The sequence below is a fragment of the Diplotaxodon limnothrissa genome, linkage group LG4, assembly GCF_057381915.1.
Source record: "Diplotaxodon limnothrissa isolate DT_005_m linkage group LG4, D_limnothrissa_male_GT1.1, whole genome shotgun sequence".
Taxonomy (NCBI): domain Eukaryota; kingdom Metazoa; phylum Chordata; class Actinopteri; order Cichliformes; family Cichlidae; genus Diplotaxodon; species Diplotaxodon limnothrissa.
In genome coordinates this window covers 5,734,613-5,749,297 of record NC_140599.1, presented here as the reverse complement: position 1 = coordinate 5,749,297, position 14,685 = coordinate 5,734,613, and the positions used below count along the sequence as shown (strand labels likewise).

The following is a 14,685-nucleotide window of genomic DNA, read 5'->3' as shown; positions in this document are numbered from 1 at the left end:
CAACAATACAGTAAGACAAGAAAATCCATTAAATGAGCATGTGTTTACAGTAGAATTTCTTTGGCTGTGCGGTATCTCAAAAAAAATTCCTGGTCTTTACATCTGAAAAAAAAGCTTACATTTACTGTATTTGATCAAAAGGCTAGAGTGTCAATTCTTCAGTCATTTTGTATGACAGCAGTTCAGGATTGAATAAAGTAATGGACTGAGTAAGATAGGATATTAACCACTTTCTTTGGCATTTGTTTCAAGCTGTCTCAGAGTTGTGTATTCTATTTTCTTGTTTGGGTTTCTACTGTCAATATAACTTCTTTCCCAATGGTCTTGCCAACCAGCTCCATTTCTACACTTGACACTAAACATCTCTTTGATTATTTTACAGTTTCACTTTTATTTCACCAACGCCAAACAGAAGCAGCTTAGTGGGGTTTTTTGTTTTTAAATATACAGTAGAGCTTACCCAATGCTGTAGTGGAAAAAGAGTTTAAATTTCCAGGGAGCCACCTTCACTACAAGTCAGAATTTTGGCCAAGCTATGTGAAGTTCCCATTGTGTGGACTTAAGATGTGCCATTTCCCAGAAAGAAATGGGAACCAATTTGTTTTATTTCCCAACAAGTTAACTTTAGATCTTGAATTCAGGTAGAAGAACCGACCCATATGGAAAAGAAATAGTGAAAACTTATATGATTTACTCATGAAAGTGGCCACTTTCTCATTACTTTCATACATTGTTTTAGTAAGTATCCAAAACATACAAGTTTCATTATATAATTTTTCAAGGGATCTTATATCTGTTTTCACTCTTATATGCTTTTCAAGACAGACACAAGACAGATACAAACTTTATAAGATTTATATATATCTTTTCCATATGGAGAAGCTGTTCTATTTGGATAATTAAGCTAGATTCTGAACAATACATTTTATGTGGTGCTCTAAAAGTTGAAGTTTAGCAGACTCATGAGTTGATTTGTACCTCAAGAGTGACTCTGCCTCTGATAAATTTATCTAACAAATTAAAATTCAAGGTATTACGTCCAGTCTGGGAATAAATGGCCTCCCTCCCTTCCCTTTGCTGTCCTTGTCGCTGGGGGCCTCAGTGCGGGTGCTCTGTGTTGGGCTGGGCTGTGGGCGCTGTTCACAGGTGGCATGGGGGTGGGTGTGCCATGTCCCATCCCGGTAGGTGCAGTAGCATACTGTTCGCTCGTCAATGTTCACACGCTCCCCTGCTGGGATCACCCTGTTCCCAGCAAAACAGTTGGGACCTATAATGACAGTTAACATTTTATTGTCGTTTCCGTCATCAAACAGTGAACGAGTTCATAGAAGAGCGTATCCTTCCTCTGTAGTCGAGGTTATCGCTTGTGAAACATGCCGGCTGTCTCTCTAATGGGACCGCACCTTTAGTCTCATTGTTTTCAAGTAGGGTTTACTTTTAAAAATAATCATAAACCTAAAGAATAAATAACTCCATTCTTGCATATTTTAAGTCTCAGATCTGTAATTACAGACAAATCTGGCTGTAGGTTATTATAGGGCTTTAACCCCAATTTGATATGGGGGTCCACTCCCAAGCTACAACCCACCAACCACCCACCTCAGCACTGTCAGTATTAGCTGTATGCTTGATGCTTTGTGAATTATTCAGTTAAAAAAATATTATCATGGCTTGCTAGTGTGCTCAAAACAAACAAGCACACAGTGAAATGTTTTTTTTCCATTGCAACACAGGTCTAAATATAGTTGTTTTTTATTTTATTTTAATATTACCTGTTAAAATTATTGTTTTTCCTGTTTCGTTTAAATTATGTCAATTTTCTTGCATACAGCAGTTTTACTATTGATTTACTATTTTAGTTTAAGAAGTCTCTCTTCCCAAAAGATAAATGAATGCCCTCTAATATCTCTCAGGTCTATATCATATTAAAGCAACAACAAAATCGCAGTTACAAATTATGTGGGATAGTAATTACTGACTAAATAATGCAAACAGCCTGCCTTTGATTTGCATTCCTTATTCACAGATGGGGCTCCTTTATTTGGCGGCTACCTGAGAAACAATTACCAACCCCAACCAGCAGGAGCACAGGAAGTACAGTTCATCTAATGCCAGATCTGATGGCATCCAATAAAGCACAGCTGACATAAGGGAATTTGGCAGTAGTAAGGAAAAAAATAAATAAATTAAGCAAACAGTGACGCAACAAACTGAACCATCTGTCCCGCTGTCTGTGCAGAACTGAAGCAGTAAAAATAGAAGGTTCAACTTAACTGCAACTGCCTTTAGACACCAAGAGCAAGGCAACAGCAAAGCATGTTTATGTGCATGTTCCTGTTGGGTTTTTTTTTTTTTTTACCTTTTAACTGCTTTCCATGTCCAATTTATTCTATAATTAAGGCAACATATAAAAGCAAAGCTAATATACCCACTGCTACAAAAGAGCTCAAACTCTCCCACACACACACACACACACACACACACACACACACACACACACACACACACACACACACACACACTGATGCACCAGTGTTTCAAAGCCAGTAGCAATGAAAGTCTGAGTGACATAACGGGAATGACTGTATAAGCTGCAGGGTGTGTGATGTGACATAACCAGTGCAGCTTCTGAGAGCTCCAGGGTGAACATACTGACTGTCACAATGACCGCTCTTACTATAGTGCACACTGGGATCAACAGCTTAAATATGTGTGTGTGTGTGTGTGTGTGTGTGTGTGTGTGTGTGTGTGTGTGTGTGTGTGTGTGTGTGTGTGTGTGTGTGTGTGTGCGCATGAGGATAAAGTCAGTGAGATGGGATATAACAGCACAGAGGAGAGTGGATGTACACATAGATGAAACAAATGACAGCTGGGAATGGGGAAAACATTCAGACAGCAACATTTTAAACAGAACTGTTATGAAAAAATGTCCAAAAGCACTGATAAGCTGTATAAAAGCATGCACTGAGTTTGTAAGTAATTTAATGTCCATGTTTAATTAGAACTTCAATTCAATGTTATTTATATAGCGCCAAATCACAACAACAGTTGCCTCAAGGCGCTTTATATTGTAAGGTAGACCCTACAACAATAGATAAAGAGAAAAACCCAAGAAACTTGCAACTGTTCTTGCATTACCCAACCTCACCCCAACCCAGGGGATGATGATACCTCCACCCGACCTGATGTCCTGGGTCCCCCTTGCTGTAGCATTTATGTTGTACGTCATGAGTCTTGTCATAGTTGTGATAGCAGTTGCTTCTTCCAGATGTTGGACTACTGAGCTACTAGTTTTTTCGATGTTAGTCTAGTTGTTGGGTGTAAAAGAATCCATATTTCTCGTCATGTAACTCCTTCCGCTGCTATTGCAGCATAGTGTAGTAGCATGCCAACAGCTCCCTATTCTCATTCCTCGTCTTCTTATGCTTTATTGTTTCAGTAGCCCACTTCTCATCAATGTGCCCTAGTTCCTTAACATCTGATACAGACTTTGTTAATGCAGGCAACGTCCAGGTATGGATTTTGTGGGCTATGTGTCTCTTGCTCATATTTCTGATGCTCATATTCCCTCACAAAAAAAAAATGTCCTTACTCGACCTGTAGACAGCCTTTATCCTAGTTTGGGTTCTCTATCCACTACCATGGGCCTGAGCGCTTGAGGGTCCTGCGCATAGTGGTTCCATTTACCATTTTTTTTAGCTACTGGGTAGAGCTACATCTATCACTACAGCCATCTTTCTCTGCTTGTCCACCACTACTATGTCAAGTGGGTTAGCCACCACTAGTTTGTCTGTCTATACAAAGGAGGGGGGAACAACTAAGCTGTAGTGCCTCTTCACCTCACTGTGCAATACCTTTTGTGCAATACTTTTGTAAATAGTCAACGGTGCAATAGACTCAATACTTGAAATGTGCAATTCACTTGTATTTTTATTTTTATTCCTATTTATTCTATTTATCCCCTTCGTATATTTTATTTATATTGTCTCTGTATTTATATATATATATGTGTGTGTGTGTGTGTGTATTATATATATATATATATAATATTCTGTAACTCTGTAACTTCTGTCGGTGCTGTGCTTTTTTGGAAATCGAATTTCCCAGAGGAACCCACCCGAGGGATTAATAAAGTTCTATCTAATCTAATCTAATCTAATCTGCAAGTCTCACAGGATCTTAGCTCATGGTGTTCCATGCCCTTCCTGCTAGCATCTTGCACCCTGCGCTTATGTGCTGGATTGTCTCTAGATCTTTGCACAGCCTGCGCCTTGGAACTTGCCTTGTGTGATAGACCCCACCCTCTATGGCTTTGTCCAGCCACTGGTAAGGTTTCTTGATGCGAGTCACTTCTTCTGTAGTACGGTAATCCTACAAGTACTAGGGTACAAGATCAAGGATATATGTAGATATAGATCCTCGTGGACAAGAAGGCTGGAAGCCAAAATCAGGGTAGCACAGAAGGATTTTCATTTTTTTAACTGAGACATGATCCATGCCTACCTCTGAAGAAGCTAACGGCAGTCCACAGATGATAGGAAGCACAAAGGAGGTGGCTAACAGCAGGTACTCATCTAGACTGGCTAACAAAGGGTAGACAATCCTGATCATGAAGGATGCTCACAAGGGCACGCCATCATGAAATTACTGGCCAATTACCTGCCTCTCCCACACATGGCAGCTCCTGTCAACATTGTAGCTACCAAGCTGAGTAGGTGCATTAGTCAGTATGTAACCACAGTTCAGAAAGGCATTGGAAAAAACACCAGAGGGCCAAAGAACCAACTTCTTATTAATAGAGCAGTAGACCAGGACTCTAAGACCAGGCAGACAACCTGAGCAACCTGGATTGACTACACGAATGCCTGAAACGAGGTCATTTTGGACCATGCTTTGTGCACTGGTCATGTTGTCATGTTGGAACTATTCCTACATAGTCGGGAGCTTGAAACTGTCAAATACATCTTGGTATGATGAAGCATTAAAAGTTCCTTTTAATGGAAATAAGTAGTTGAGCCCAACTCCATAATACCCCTCCACCAAACTTTACACTTAGAATAATGCAGTCAGACAAGTACCATTCCCCTGGCAAAATCTCTGCTCGTCCATCAGATTGCCAGTTGGAGACATGACAAATTTCAATGCAATAATAAATCAGGCAAATATCTGGCAAACCTACTTAAGCAAAATAAAGAAAAAACAACAATTACAGTTATCAAAGACTTAGCAGGGAAACCATTTCGTAATCTTAAAGATATAAATAATGTTTTTAGGACGTTTGACATGAATCTGTACACTTCTGACCATGACTCGAATATGGAAGATATTCACAAATTTCTTAGTGCTATAGATCTGGCTCATTTAACACAAGACCAAGTTAGGATGTTGGATAAACCTATTGCTCTAGAAGAACTATTCTGTACTCTTAATCAAATCCCCAATAATAAGGCACCTGGCCCAGATGGAGTCCCTGCTGGGTCCTACAAACATTTTTGGCCAACCTTGTTCCCACTATTTATAAGAATGACAGATAAATTTATGATTACCTCTAGAATTCCTCCTACCACGAATACTGTTGTTAAAACCGAATAAAGATCTCACTCAGTCAACTAGTTATACACCACTTTCTCTGGTAAATAAAGACATTACAAATATAAGCAAGGTCCTAGCATCCTGCTTTGAGAAAGTAATTCCAGCACTTATCCATCCTGACCAGACAGGTTTCATCAAAGCCATTCATCTATAAACACTCATAAACTATTTAACTTAATGCTTTCACAGTATCAAAAAAGTAACACTCTAATTGTATCACTCGATACAGAAAAAGTATTTGACAAAGTCAACTGTAAATTCCTGTTTGCAATATTTGAGAAATTTGGATTCAGAGAATCATTTCTCAATAGGATAAGAGCATTTTACACATTGGTTGACTCCCTCTGATCACGTCTGGGGGCAGCCCAGAACTCCATGGTCCCAACTTCAAAATGCTTCCGCAAAGGAAGAGAAGTGGAGGGCAGGGGTTCGGGATGTAGATGGGGTCATCCAATAGCCGGACGTACCAATCATTCAAGACCCACCTTGCTTCTAGTCCCCCCAATACTTGTGTATTAATGTGAGCAGGTGGTCTGAGAATAATAATGACTTGAAAAGCGCCATAAAAAAGGGGGGGGGGGGGGGGGGGGAGGAAGAAGGAAGATGGAAGGAGCGAAAGAAGAAGGGGCGTGGATGACTATGAGTTATTTCTTATTCTGAATTCATCAATTTGGATGAGTGAGTGAATAGTTTTACTGACTCCTCACTCCATTGAGGGTCATTGATGCTCAGACTGGGGATTGGGGCACACCCCGATTGTGTCATGGAGATCAGGCTCAAATTTTCAGATAATTTCCAGTCTGGAAAGTTTCCCATCCAGATGATGTGCAGTAATTGAGTTTTTTTTCTTTAAAATGAACAATAGAAAGTTCCTACCAGCTATTTGATACTATATAATACTGATATACGCTTTATGGGCAACAATATCTCAATAAATAATGCCATTTATTAAACCTGCTTGGCAGAATTTGGTACTTTTGAGTGTGTTAGGTCCCGGGGAATACCCAAATATATTACAACAGTACTAATCAAGGGAGAACATCATTACGAACAAAATGAATGACAAAGTCATAAAAATTTGGAATGATTAAAAAAAACCCACCTAAGATAAATGACAGCAAATATCTTTCTGGGGTCTGCATGCACCCAAGTCAGTAGGATGAGGGTTAAGAGAAGATCCTGTAACTGCAGTTTGAGGGAAAATCTAAAATTTAATAATTTATTTTACGAAATTTAAAAAGCATTAGCATTAAAAAAAAAAGTTAAGTTTGTTTATATATGCTGTCAATTTCAGTTCTTTTAAGGAAATGAGAATGAGCAAAAAAACCACTGGTCAATCGGCTAAGAAAACTGCAATCTATAACTGAGAACACAGAGCATTACAAATGACTTTATACAACTCTTGCTATCGTCCATTCCTTAATAAAAATTTAAGCTTAGTTTTAATGATTACATTTACTACAGAGAGCAAAAGAAGCGATCTGAAAAGTTTTGGTAAGTACTAGGGGAGCACCAATCCAATATTTGGATCAGATATCGACCCGATCCTGGCTCAAAAAAGTAAATCAGCTGTTGGTGACAATGGGCCAATCCATGGGGCTGTCTATTTGCTGTCTATCTGGTTGGTATTGGGAGACCTAATGGAGAAAGCTTACAGCAAATTATCAGTTTTGGCATATCTGAAGATATTTCATAATCATTACACCAACACCCTTTGTATTTACAAAGGTTTTCGATTTAACTACAAACTGTGGACAAGCTCAGATTTGGAGTCACTTTTACTGTCATTATGTTTGGTAAGAGAGACATTATATAAGGTAGAAGGCCAAAGGCTGCTGATTTTGTGTAACACTCGATGGGAAGCTTAAATTGCACTTATGGTAACATAACATTATGAACACAATCTGCCCACTGAAACTAGAGTCTTTAAGAAAAACAACTGTGAAACTTGTGAATGCATTTTAATATACGATCACTTGCCAAACAGGAAGTCTTAGCGTGTTTTCTAAAGACTTTTTGAGTTACGAATAAATCCATATTTGTTTCTTTTTGTTTGCAAGAAGGGGATTTAAATTTTCATGATATTCTCCCAGTTTACACGATTATGCAACATAATGTATGCAAAGCTGATACTGAAGCAGATCTTTATGAGGCAAAGAGAAAGAAACACTTTGAACCTGAGTGACTCTCACCGGTCTTACATATGGGGCAGCAGTGGTTGGGTTCGTAGGTGGGGTTAACGCAGTGTGGGGCTGGGCACTCTGAAATGCTGCAGTACACCTCTCTGTTGGGCTCACAGCGACATCGCTCACACCTTGACAGCTGAAACACACAGGTAAGCGTGAACATCATTATTACATGTTAACATTTGGATAGTCTGCATGGTCTCAAAATAAAGATGCGTAACAATGGTAGGGTTAGAGTTGCTTTTTCTTTAACATTCTGGTGCCTTCAGAATGTTAAAAAAAGGCATCCTTTTTTTTAAAGTGCTAGTGCTCTGGGCAGCAAACCCATCCTGGACCCATCCTGCCCTCTATCAACAGTTTAATGCTTCTGTAATAGGGTGGTGTGTTAGTACGGGGGGATCATTTCTTTGCACACTTTGGATTTCCCAGTACCAGCCCAGTATTATTTAAATGCCAGCACCTATCTGAATATTGTTCCTGACCAATGTCCATCACCTTGAGACTACAGTCTACACATCTCCCTACACATCACATGTCACAAAGCTCACACCACTCAAATGGTTTCTTGAACATTAAAAAAGGTTCAGTGTACTCAAATGGCTTCCACATTCACCAGCGCTCTGTCCAATAAAGCACCTTTGTGATGTGGTGGAACAGGAGATAGGCATCATGGATGTGCAGCTTTTAAATGTTATCATGTCAGTCTAGACCAAAACCTCTGAGGAATGTCACCTTGTTGAGTCAATGTCAAAAGTAGTTAAGGCAGCTCTGAAGGCCAAAGGGGATCAAACCCAATATTAGCAAGTAGTAACAATTGAGTGTATATCTAAAACATATTTATGGAATTTATTGTAGGTTACTTCATTAGCTTATTCGTGTAAGCCTTCAAACAATCATAAATTGGGCCAAACAACCTGCAACAGCAGGAAGGGTTTGTATTTGGTTGTCGGAGGAGTTTACAGAAGTTCGAGATAATGAATCACTGCAACAAGGAAAATCTTTTTTCTAGACATTTACTCAATGACCTGAAAATTAAGAATTTAACATTTCACCTTTCATCCCAAAGTTATTCAAGCATGTTGCAAACTTGCTGTTTTTTGTTTTGTTTTTTCCCCCTCTGGTTTTAGATGAGTTGGTAATTTCATATTACATGATTATGTATTACCAATGAAAAATGTATCAGTGACATGATGACGTATAGTATTACTGCATGCATTAAAACTATTCTGGCAAAAACAGCTGTGTTCTGTAAAATAAGGCATATAAGGGCTGTGTATCTAAAGTTTGCACATTCTGAACTAGTTTGAATAAGTGTTGTGAAACAACAAAACAAAACCAGAAATCCCCCCCCACTCCCCAAACCCTGTAAACCTTTATTTTTTTTTCCTGTAAACGTGTTGCTTATTTCTTTGGAACACTTTTAGAAAACATCACAGTGACACAGCGAGGATGCTATACAAAACATTCTATGCTTTACATGTGTCATGCAGCTGCAAGAAGAGGAGAAAATACACTATTTTACTGAGCGGCAAAAAAGGAAACAATAATTTATGAACTTTATTATAAGTAGGTGATGGAAAAACATCTGGATTGAGAGAGGATCCCTACTAGCATGGAACACATCAATAGGGTTGTAATATTATGAACTTGTGGCTGGGACATGGATTGGAGGAGTTATTCAGAAGTTTGGCTATTTCTCACCCTGAACTCCTCCAGCAGCCTGTATGTTTTGCCTCCGTAGACACAGACTCTGGCCATAGCCTCGCACACCGGGCAGCACGCTTTATACCTGATCCGCGTGCACCGGGGGTGGATGCGAGGACACTTGGGTCGGACGCATACTGGGCCGTGGATGGTGCATGTGCATGGACACGACGTAGGGCTCGGGTAGTAAACCTCTCCGATGCTGTACACGAAGCCGTGGTCGTCGATACACCACTTCCCCCTGTAGTCGCCGAACTCGTAGTCCAAGTCGGTTTTGGAGTATTCCGCAGCAACCGCCACGCGCGCCGGACCGTGCGGCAGCGGAAGGAGTAGCAGGATCAGCACGAGCAGGACTGAGAGATAGCGGTTTGCCATGGCGAGCAGGTTACCTGACACTAAACCGTGTGTGCGATTACTGAGGAGCTTCTCTAACCGAACTTCTCCTCCTACTATCAGGAGCGCCTGTGACGCCCATACATGCGCGTCACCCTGGAGCGTCACTGAAATTACCCGAGGACAGCAGGCGGCTCCCCGAGCCCTTAATTTCGGCCAAATCCGGAGGTAACGTTAGGATATTAAAGCGCAGGGAAGGGCAAATGTTTGATCATAGCTTAGTTTCATAATAACACATTTTTAGGGTCAAAATGTGGTAAGAAAAAAGGGAAAAAAGGAGGAAAGAGCAAAGCTGAACAAAAGTTATAGACGTGTGCAAGGTGTTATCTGGGAGAAAAGTCAAGGGGCAAGGTTGTTTAAATATTTTATGTTGTTTTTATTCATGTTTAAGTAATAATGAATGATTTTCAACTAAACAAAGTTGGAACCTAAACATATTACCACTATATTTACATAAAAATTGTATTCTCCTTTTCTTTAAATTCATTATTTATACAGCAGCCATAGTTTCATATTTGCTAATTTGCTCTTGTCACCAAATAAGATTAAATGTCATTTTAACTTCCTACGATTGCCTTTTACATTGCTCCAGAGGTTCCAACTTTAACATGTCAGACAAATAAATGAATAATTAAATACTACTGGAATCTCTGAAAATAAATCCTTCATTTTGCAACAGACAGCGGATGGAAACCATGAACAGAAACAGCATTTGTATATGATAACAAAATCGTATTCCATCGCATTAACATCAATATTATTATTGTATGGCAAATCTTTTGTTTCAGTCCTTTGTTTATTTTTAGGAATGAAGTATTGCATAAAATGTTTATGTGTAACTGTTTTTAAGCTAAGTAATGTCAGTGTGTGAATGTGTGTGTGAATGGGTGGATGACTGGATATGTAAAGCGCTTTGGGGTCCTTAGGGACTAGTAAAGCACTATATACAGGCCATTTACCATTTTAATGTCATGGATTGTGCTGCTTTCATTACCTTTAGGTGTAATGTCTGTTTAGCATGTTACATTTAACCCAAAACTATGTGAAAAAGTACTCTTTGTGTCTGTCCCTAACCAAGCATAATCGATATTACTCAAATCAAACGTTTAGTTGTTTGTTTGTTTTTTTTTGCTAAACTTAGTTTTTGTAACTTGATCTAGCAAAATAGTTTCCGTGCTTTAATGAAACCACAATAGGCAGGGATGTGTGGTATCCGTGTTGCACTCAGCAGTGATGCAAGGTTGTGTCATGGTCCTGGGTCGGTGACCCAGCGCTTTAAGTTTATTATTATCATTTTCCAATTTATTATCATGATTATTATTGTTGTTTGAGTTCTACGTGTTATTTTCGGTCTGCCTCTGAGTCTGCGTCTGTATCTGTCTGTCTATGGTGTCACCCCTTCTGTTTGTGAATCTGTTTAGTTCAATGTCTTGTCTGGTTCCATGTGTCTGAGTTTCCTGTTTTATTGTGAAGGTCTGTGTCGTATGTGAGTGTGCTCAGGTTTACGTTTCCCCTGTCTCATCAGCTGTGATTTCTCCCAGGTGTGTTCCCCTCCTGTCTCTCATCCCTTGATTACTGCTATCTGTGTATTTAAGCCCTGTGTTTCTTTGTGTCAGTGTCGTGTTGTACCCTCAACTTGCTGTGTGTTTGTAATGTCCTGTCCTCCAGCACCTCGGTTTAGTTTTGTTTTTGTAAGTTTTATTTCGTGAATCTTTCCTCCAGCAATAAAGCTTCATTTTCAGTTTATTCCCATCTCCAAGAGTCCTGCAATTTTGGGTCCACCACTTCTGCTTGCCTGCCACACAGCCAACCATGACAGGTTGTACCTGGTCGTGGAACCCATTGAGTGATTCTTAGGACACTCTGTCATGTCCCATGATCCACTCCACAGGAGATTTTCCACTGGACCAACTGAATCCAAATAAATAATAAATAAATACTTCTATTTACCAGTGATTTGGGTGCGACTTTACGGAGCGAGTCATGACACAGATAAAATCCCTCATCTGTCGGTGCAAAAAGGCCACAACATAACATAACAACCCTTTTTCACTGAAAAGGCCTGTGATTGGCCAATGACCCCCACAATGTGTAGACAACCTGATAACAGAGCCTAGAGGTGGTGCACGAGTATAGTTCTTCTTCGGATCACTTCTTTTCTGTTTTGTAAGTTTGGGTTATTCGGGGGATTTTTAACACCATGACAAGGAAAATCTGAAAGAAGATGTGGCTGCCCGTCAGTCTGGGAATGGTTGTATAGCAAGGGCATTTCCAAACAAACTGAAGTCAGTTATTCTACAGTGAGAAAGGTTATTCACAACAGTGGGGGGAAAAAGTTGACTTTCTTCACAGGAGTGGACATTCCTGCAAAATCACTTCACGGTCCACCTGTGCAATGCTCAGATAAAATGCAAAACAAAACAACAAACAAAAACAGCTTCATCTTTAACTCTACAGGCCTCAGTTAACATTTTAAATGTTAAGGTTCATGACAGTACATTTGGAAAATAACTAAACAAGTATTACTTGTTTGGAAAGGCTACCAAAGCTCTCAAAAATCAACACATCATACCAAAATCTAAAATATCTCAAGAGCAGATGAAAAACAAAATTCACTGACATCTATCAGTCTGGAAATGGTTACAAAGTCATTCCTAAGGCTTTGAGACTACAGCAAACCACAGTGAGAGCAATTATCCATAAATGAAAAAAACTTGGATTAGTGGTGAAGCCTCCCAGGTTTGGCCCACCTACCACAATTACTCCAGGAGAGGGTTAGGGTGGACTGGTGCCCGCTGAACTACCTCCAGATCAACACCAGTAAAACCACGGAGCTGGTGGTAGACTTCCGCAGGCACAAATACCATCCAAGGTATGGACATTGAGGCTGTGGACAGCTACAGGTACCTTGGTGTTTATCTGAACAATAAACTGGACTGGACTCACAATTCAGACGCCCTCTACAGGAAAGTGCAGAGCAGGCTGTACCTGCTGACTCATCCAGGAGGTCACAAAAATCCAGAACAATATCTGAACAACTGCAGGCCTCACTCGCCCCAATTGAGGTCAGTAATGATTCAACATGGTTCAACAAACAGCTTAAAAATGCTGAACTGAGACATTTTGCACTGAAAAATTCCATCACAGAGATGAGAAGTAGTAATTGCAGTTCTTGCTGTCATGAGAAAGACTCATGAAAGCCACCATTCCTATTATAGGAATGGTGGCAAGGCCATTGGACAGTTACTTTTCATATAGCAAATGTTTAGATAGCTTCGATAGATGGATAAGTCATATAGAAAATGATTACTTCTTTTGTACTGTACCTGATCAAGACCCATGCTTGCTAGGTATGGCCCCACTAGGGGGCCCTGATTACCCACTTTAAGACAAAGTATCTAAGATTTATTGGGAAGTTTTTGAATTATGATTATTCTGGCCTCCCAATTCTGGGAGTTTGTTCCAGATATAAGGAGCATAAAAGCTGAATGCAGCTTCTCCGTGTCTGGTTCTGACTCTGGGAACTGATAAAAGACCGGATCCAGATGACCTGAGGGATCTGGAAGGTTCATACTGGGTCAGGAGGTCACTGATGTATTTTGGTCCTAAACCATTCAGAGCTTTATAGGCCAGCATCAGAACTTTAAAGTCTATCCTCTGACGGACAGGCAGCCAGTGTAAAGACCTCAGAGCTGGACTGATGTGGTCCACTTTTTTGGTCTTAGTGAGGACTCGAGCAGCAGAGTTCTGAATGAGCTGTAGTTGTCTGACTGATTTTTTAGGTAGACCTGTAAAGATGCTGTTACAGTAATCAAGCCTACTAAAAATGAATGCATGGACTAGTTTTTCCAGGTCCTGTTGAGACATCAGGTCTTTTATCCTTGAAATATTCTTGAGGTGATAGTAAGCTGACTTTGTTATTGTCTTAATGTGTTTTTCCAAGTTTAGGTCTGCATCCATCACTACACCCAAATTTCTCGCCTGGTTTGTGGTTTTTAGATGTATAGATTGAAGTTCTCTGGTGACCTGTAATCGTTTTTCTTTGGCGCCAAAGACTATTACCTCAGTTTTGTTTTTGTTTAGCTGGAGAAAATTGTGGCACAGCCAGTCATTAATTTCCTCAATGCATTTACCAAGAGCCTGTACAGGGCCTCGGTCTCCTGGTGACATTGTGATATATATTTGTGTGTCATCTGCATAGCTGTGATAGTTTATTTTGTTGTTCTTTATAATCTGTGCCAGTGGGAGCATGTAAATGTTAAACAGAGGGGGTCCCAAGATGGAACCTTGGGGAACTCCACATGTGATACTTGTCTGCTCGGATGTGAAGTTACCTATTGATACAAAGTATTTCCTGTTTTCTAAGTATGTTTTGAACCAGTTTAGTACAGTTCCTGAAAGACCTGTCCAGTTCTCCAGTCGTTTGAGTAATATGTTGTGGTCAACTGTATCAAATGCTGCACTGAGATCCAGTAAAACTAGGACTGACATTTTTCCACTGTCTGTATTCAGACATATGTCATTAAACACTTTGGTCAGAGCGGTTTCAGTGCTGTGGTTCTGTCTAAAACCTGACTGGAAGGCATCATAGCAGTTATTCTGTTTTAAGAAGTAATTGAGCTGTTGAGAAACTGCTTTTTCAATGATCTTACTTAAAAATGGGAGATTTGAGATCGGCCTGTAGTTTTTCATTTGTGTCTTGTCAAGATTGTCCTTTTTCAGTATAGGTTTGATTACAGCAGTTTTTAGTGGTTCTGGAAACACACCTGACATTAAGGAAAAGTTGACGATCTGTAACAGGTCTGACTCT

At 39.9% G+C, this 14,685-nt stretch overlaps 1 protein-coding gene across 1 annotated transcript; it reads right to left on the bottom strand.

Moving 5' to 3' along the window:
• Positions 1-1,025: 1,025 nt before the first annotated feature.
• LOC146633113 (von Willebrand factor C domain-containing protein 2-like) lies at positions 1,026-9,857 on the bottom strand. The gene is made up of 3 exons (XM_085351321.1): positions 9,480-9,857; positions 7,785-7,914; positions 1,026-1,267 (listed from the first exon to the last, which is right to left on the bottom strand). Exons 1-3 carry the CDS (start codon positions 9,855-9,857, stop codon positions 1,026-1,028), a joined length of 750 nt encoding a protein of 249 aa, XP_085207447.1.
• Between the last annotated feature and the right edge of the window lie 4,828 nt (positions 9,858-14,685).

Bases quoted from the DNA above. Each gene is read 5' to 3' on its own strand.
- LOC146633113 (XM_085351321.1), bottom strand. From the start codon at position 9,857: ATGGCAAACCGCTATCTCTCAGTCCTGCTCGTGCTGATCCTGCTACTC. The intron at 7,915-9,479 runs GTGAGAAATAGC...TGTGTGTTTCAG, and splicing joins GGCTGCTGGAGGAGTTCAGG to CTGTCAAGGTGTGAGCGATG. The intron at 1,268-7,784 runs GTGAGAGTCACT...CTGTCATTATAG, and splicing joins CTGCCCCATATGTAAGACCG to GTCCCAACTGTTTTGCTGGG.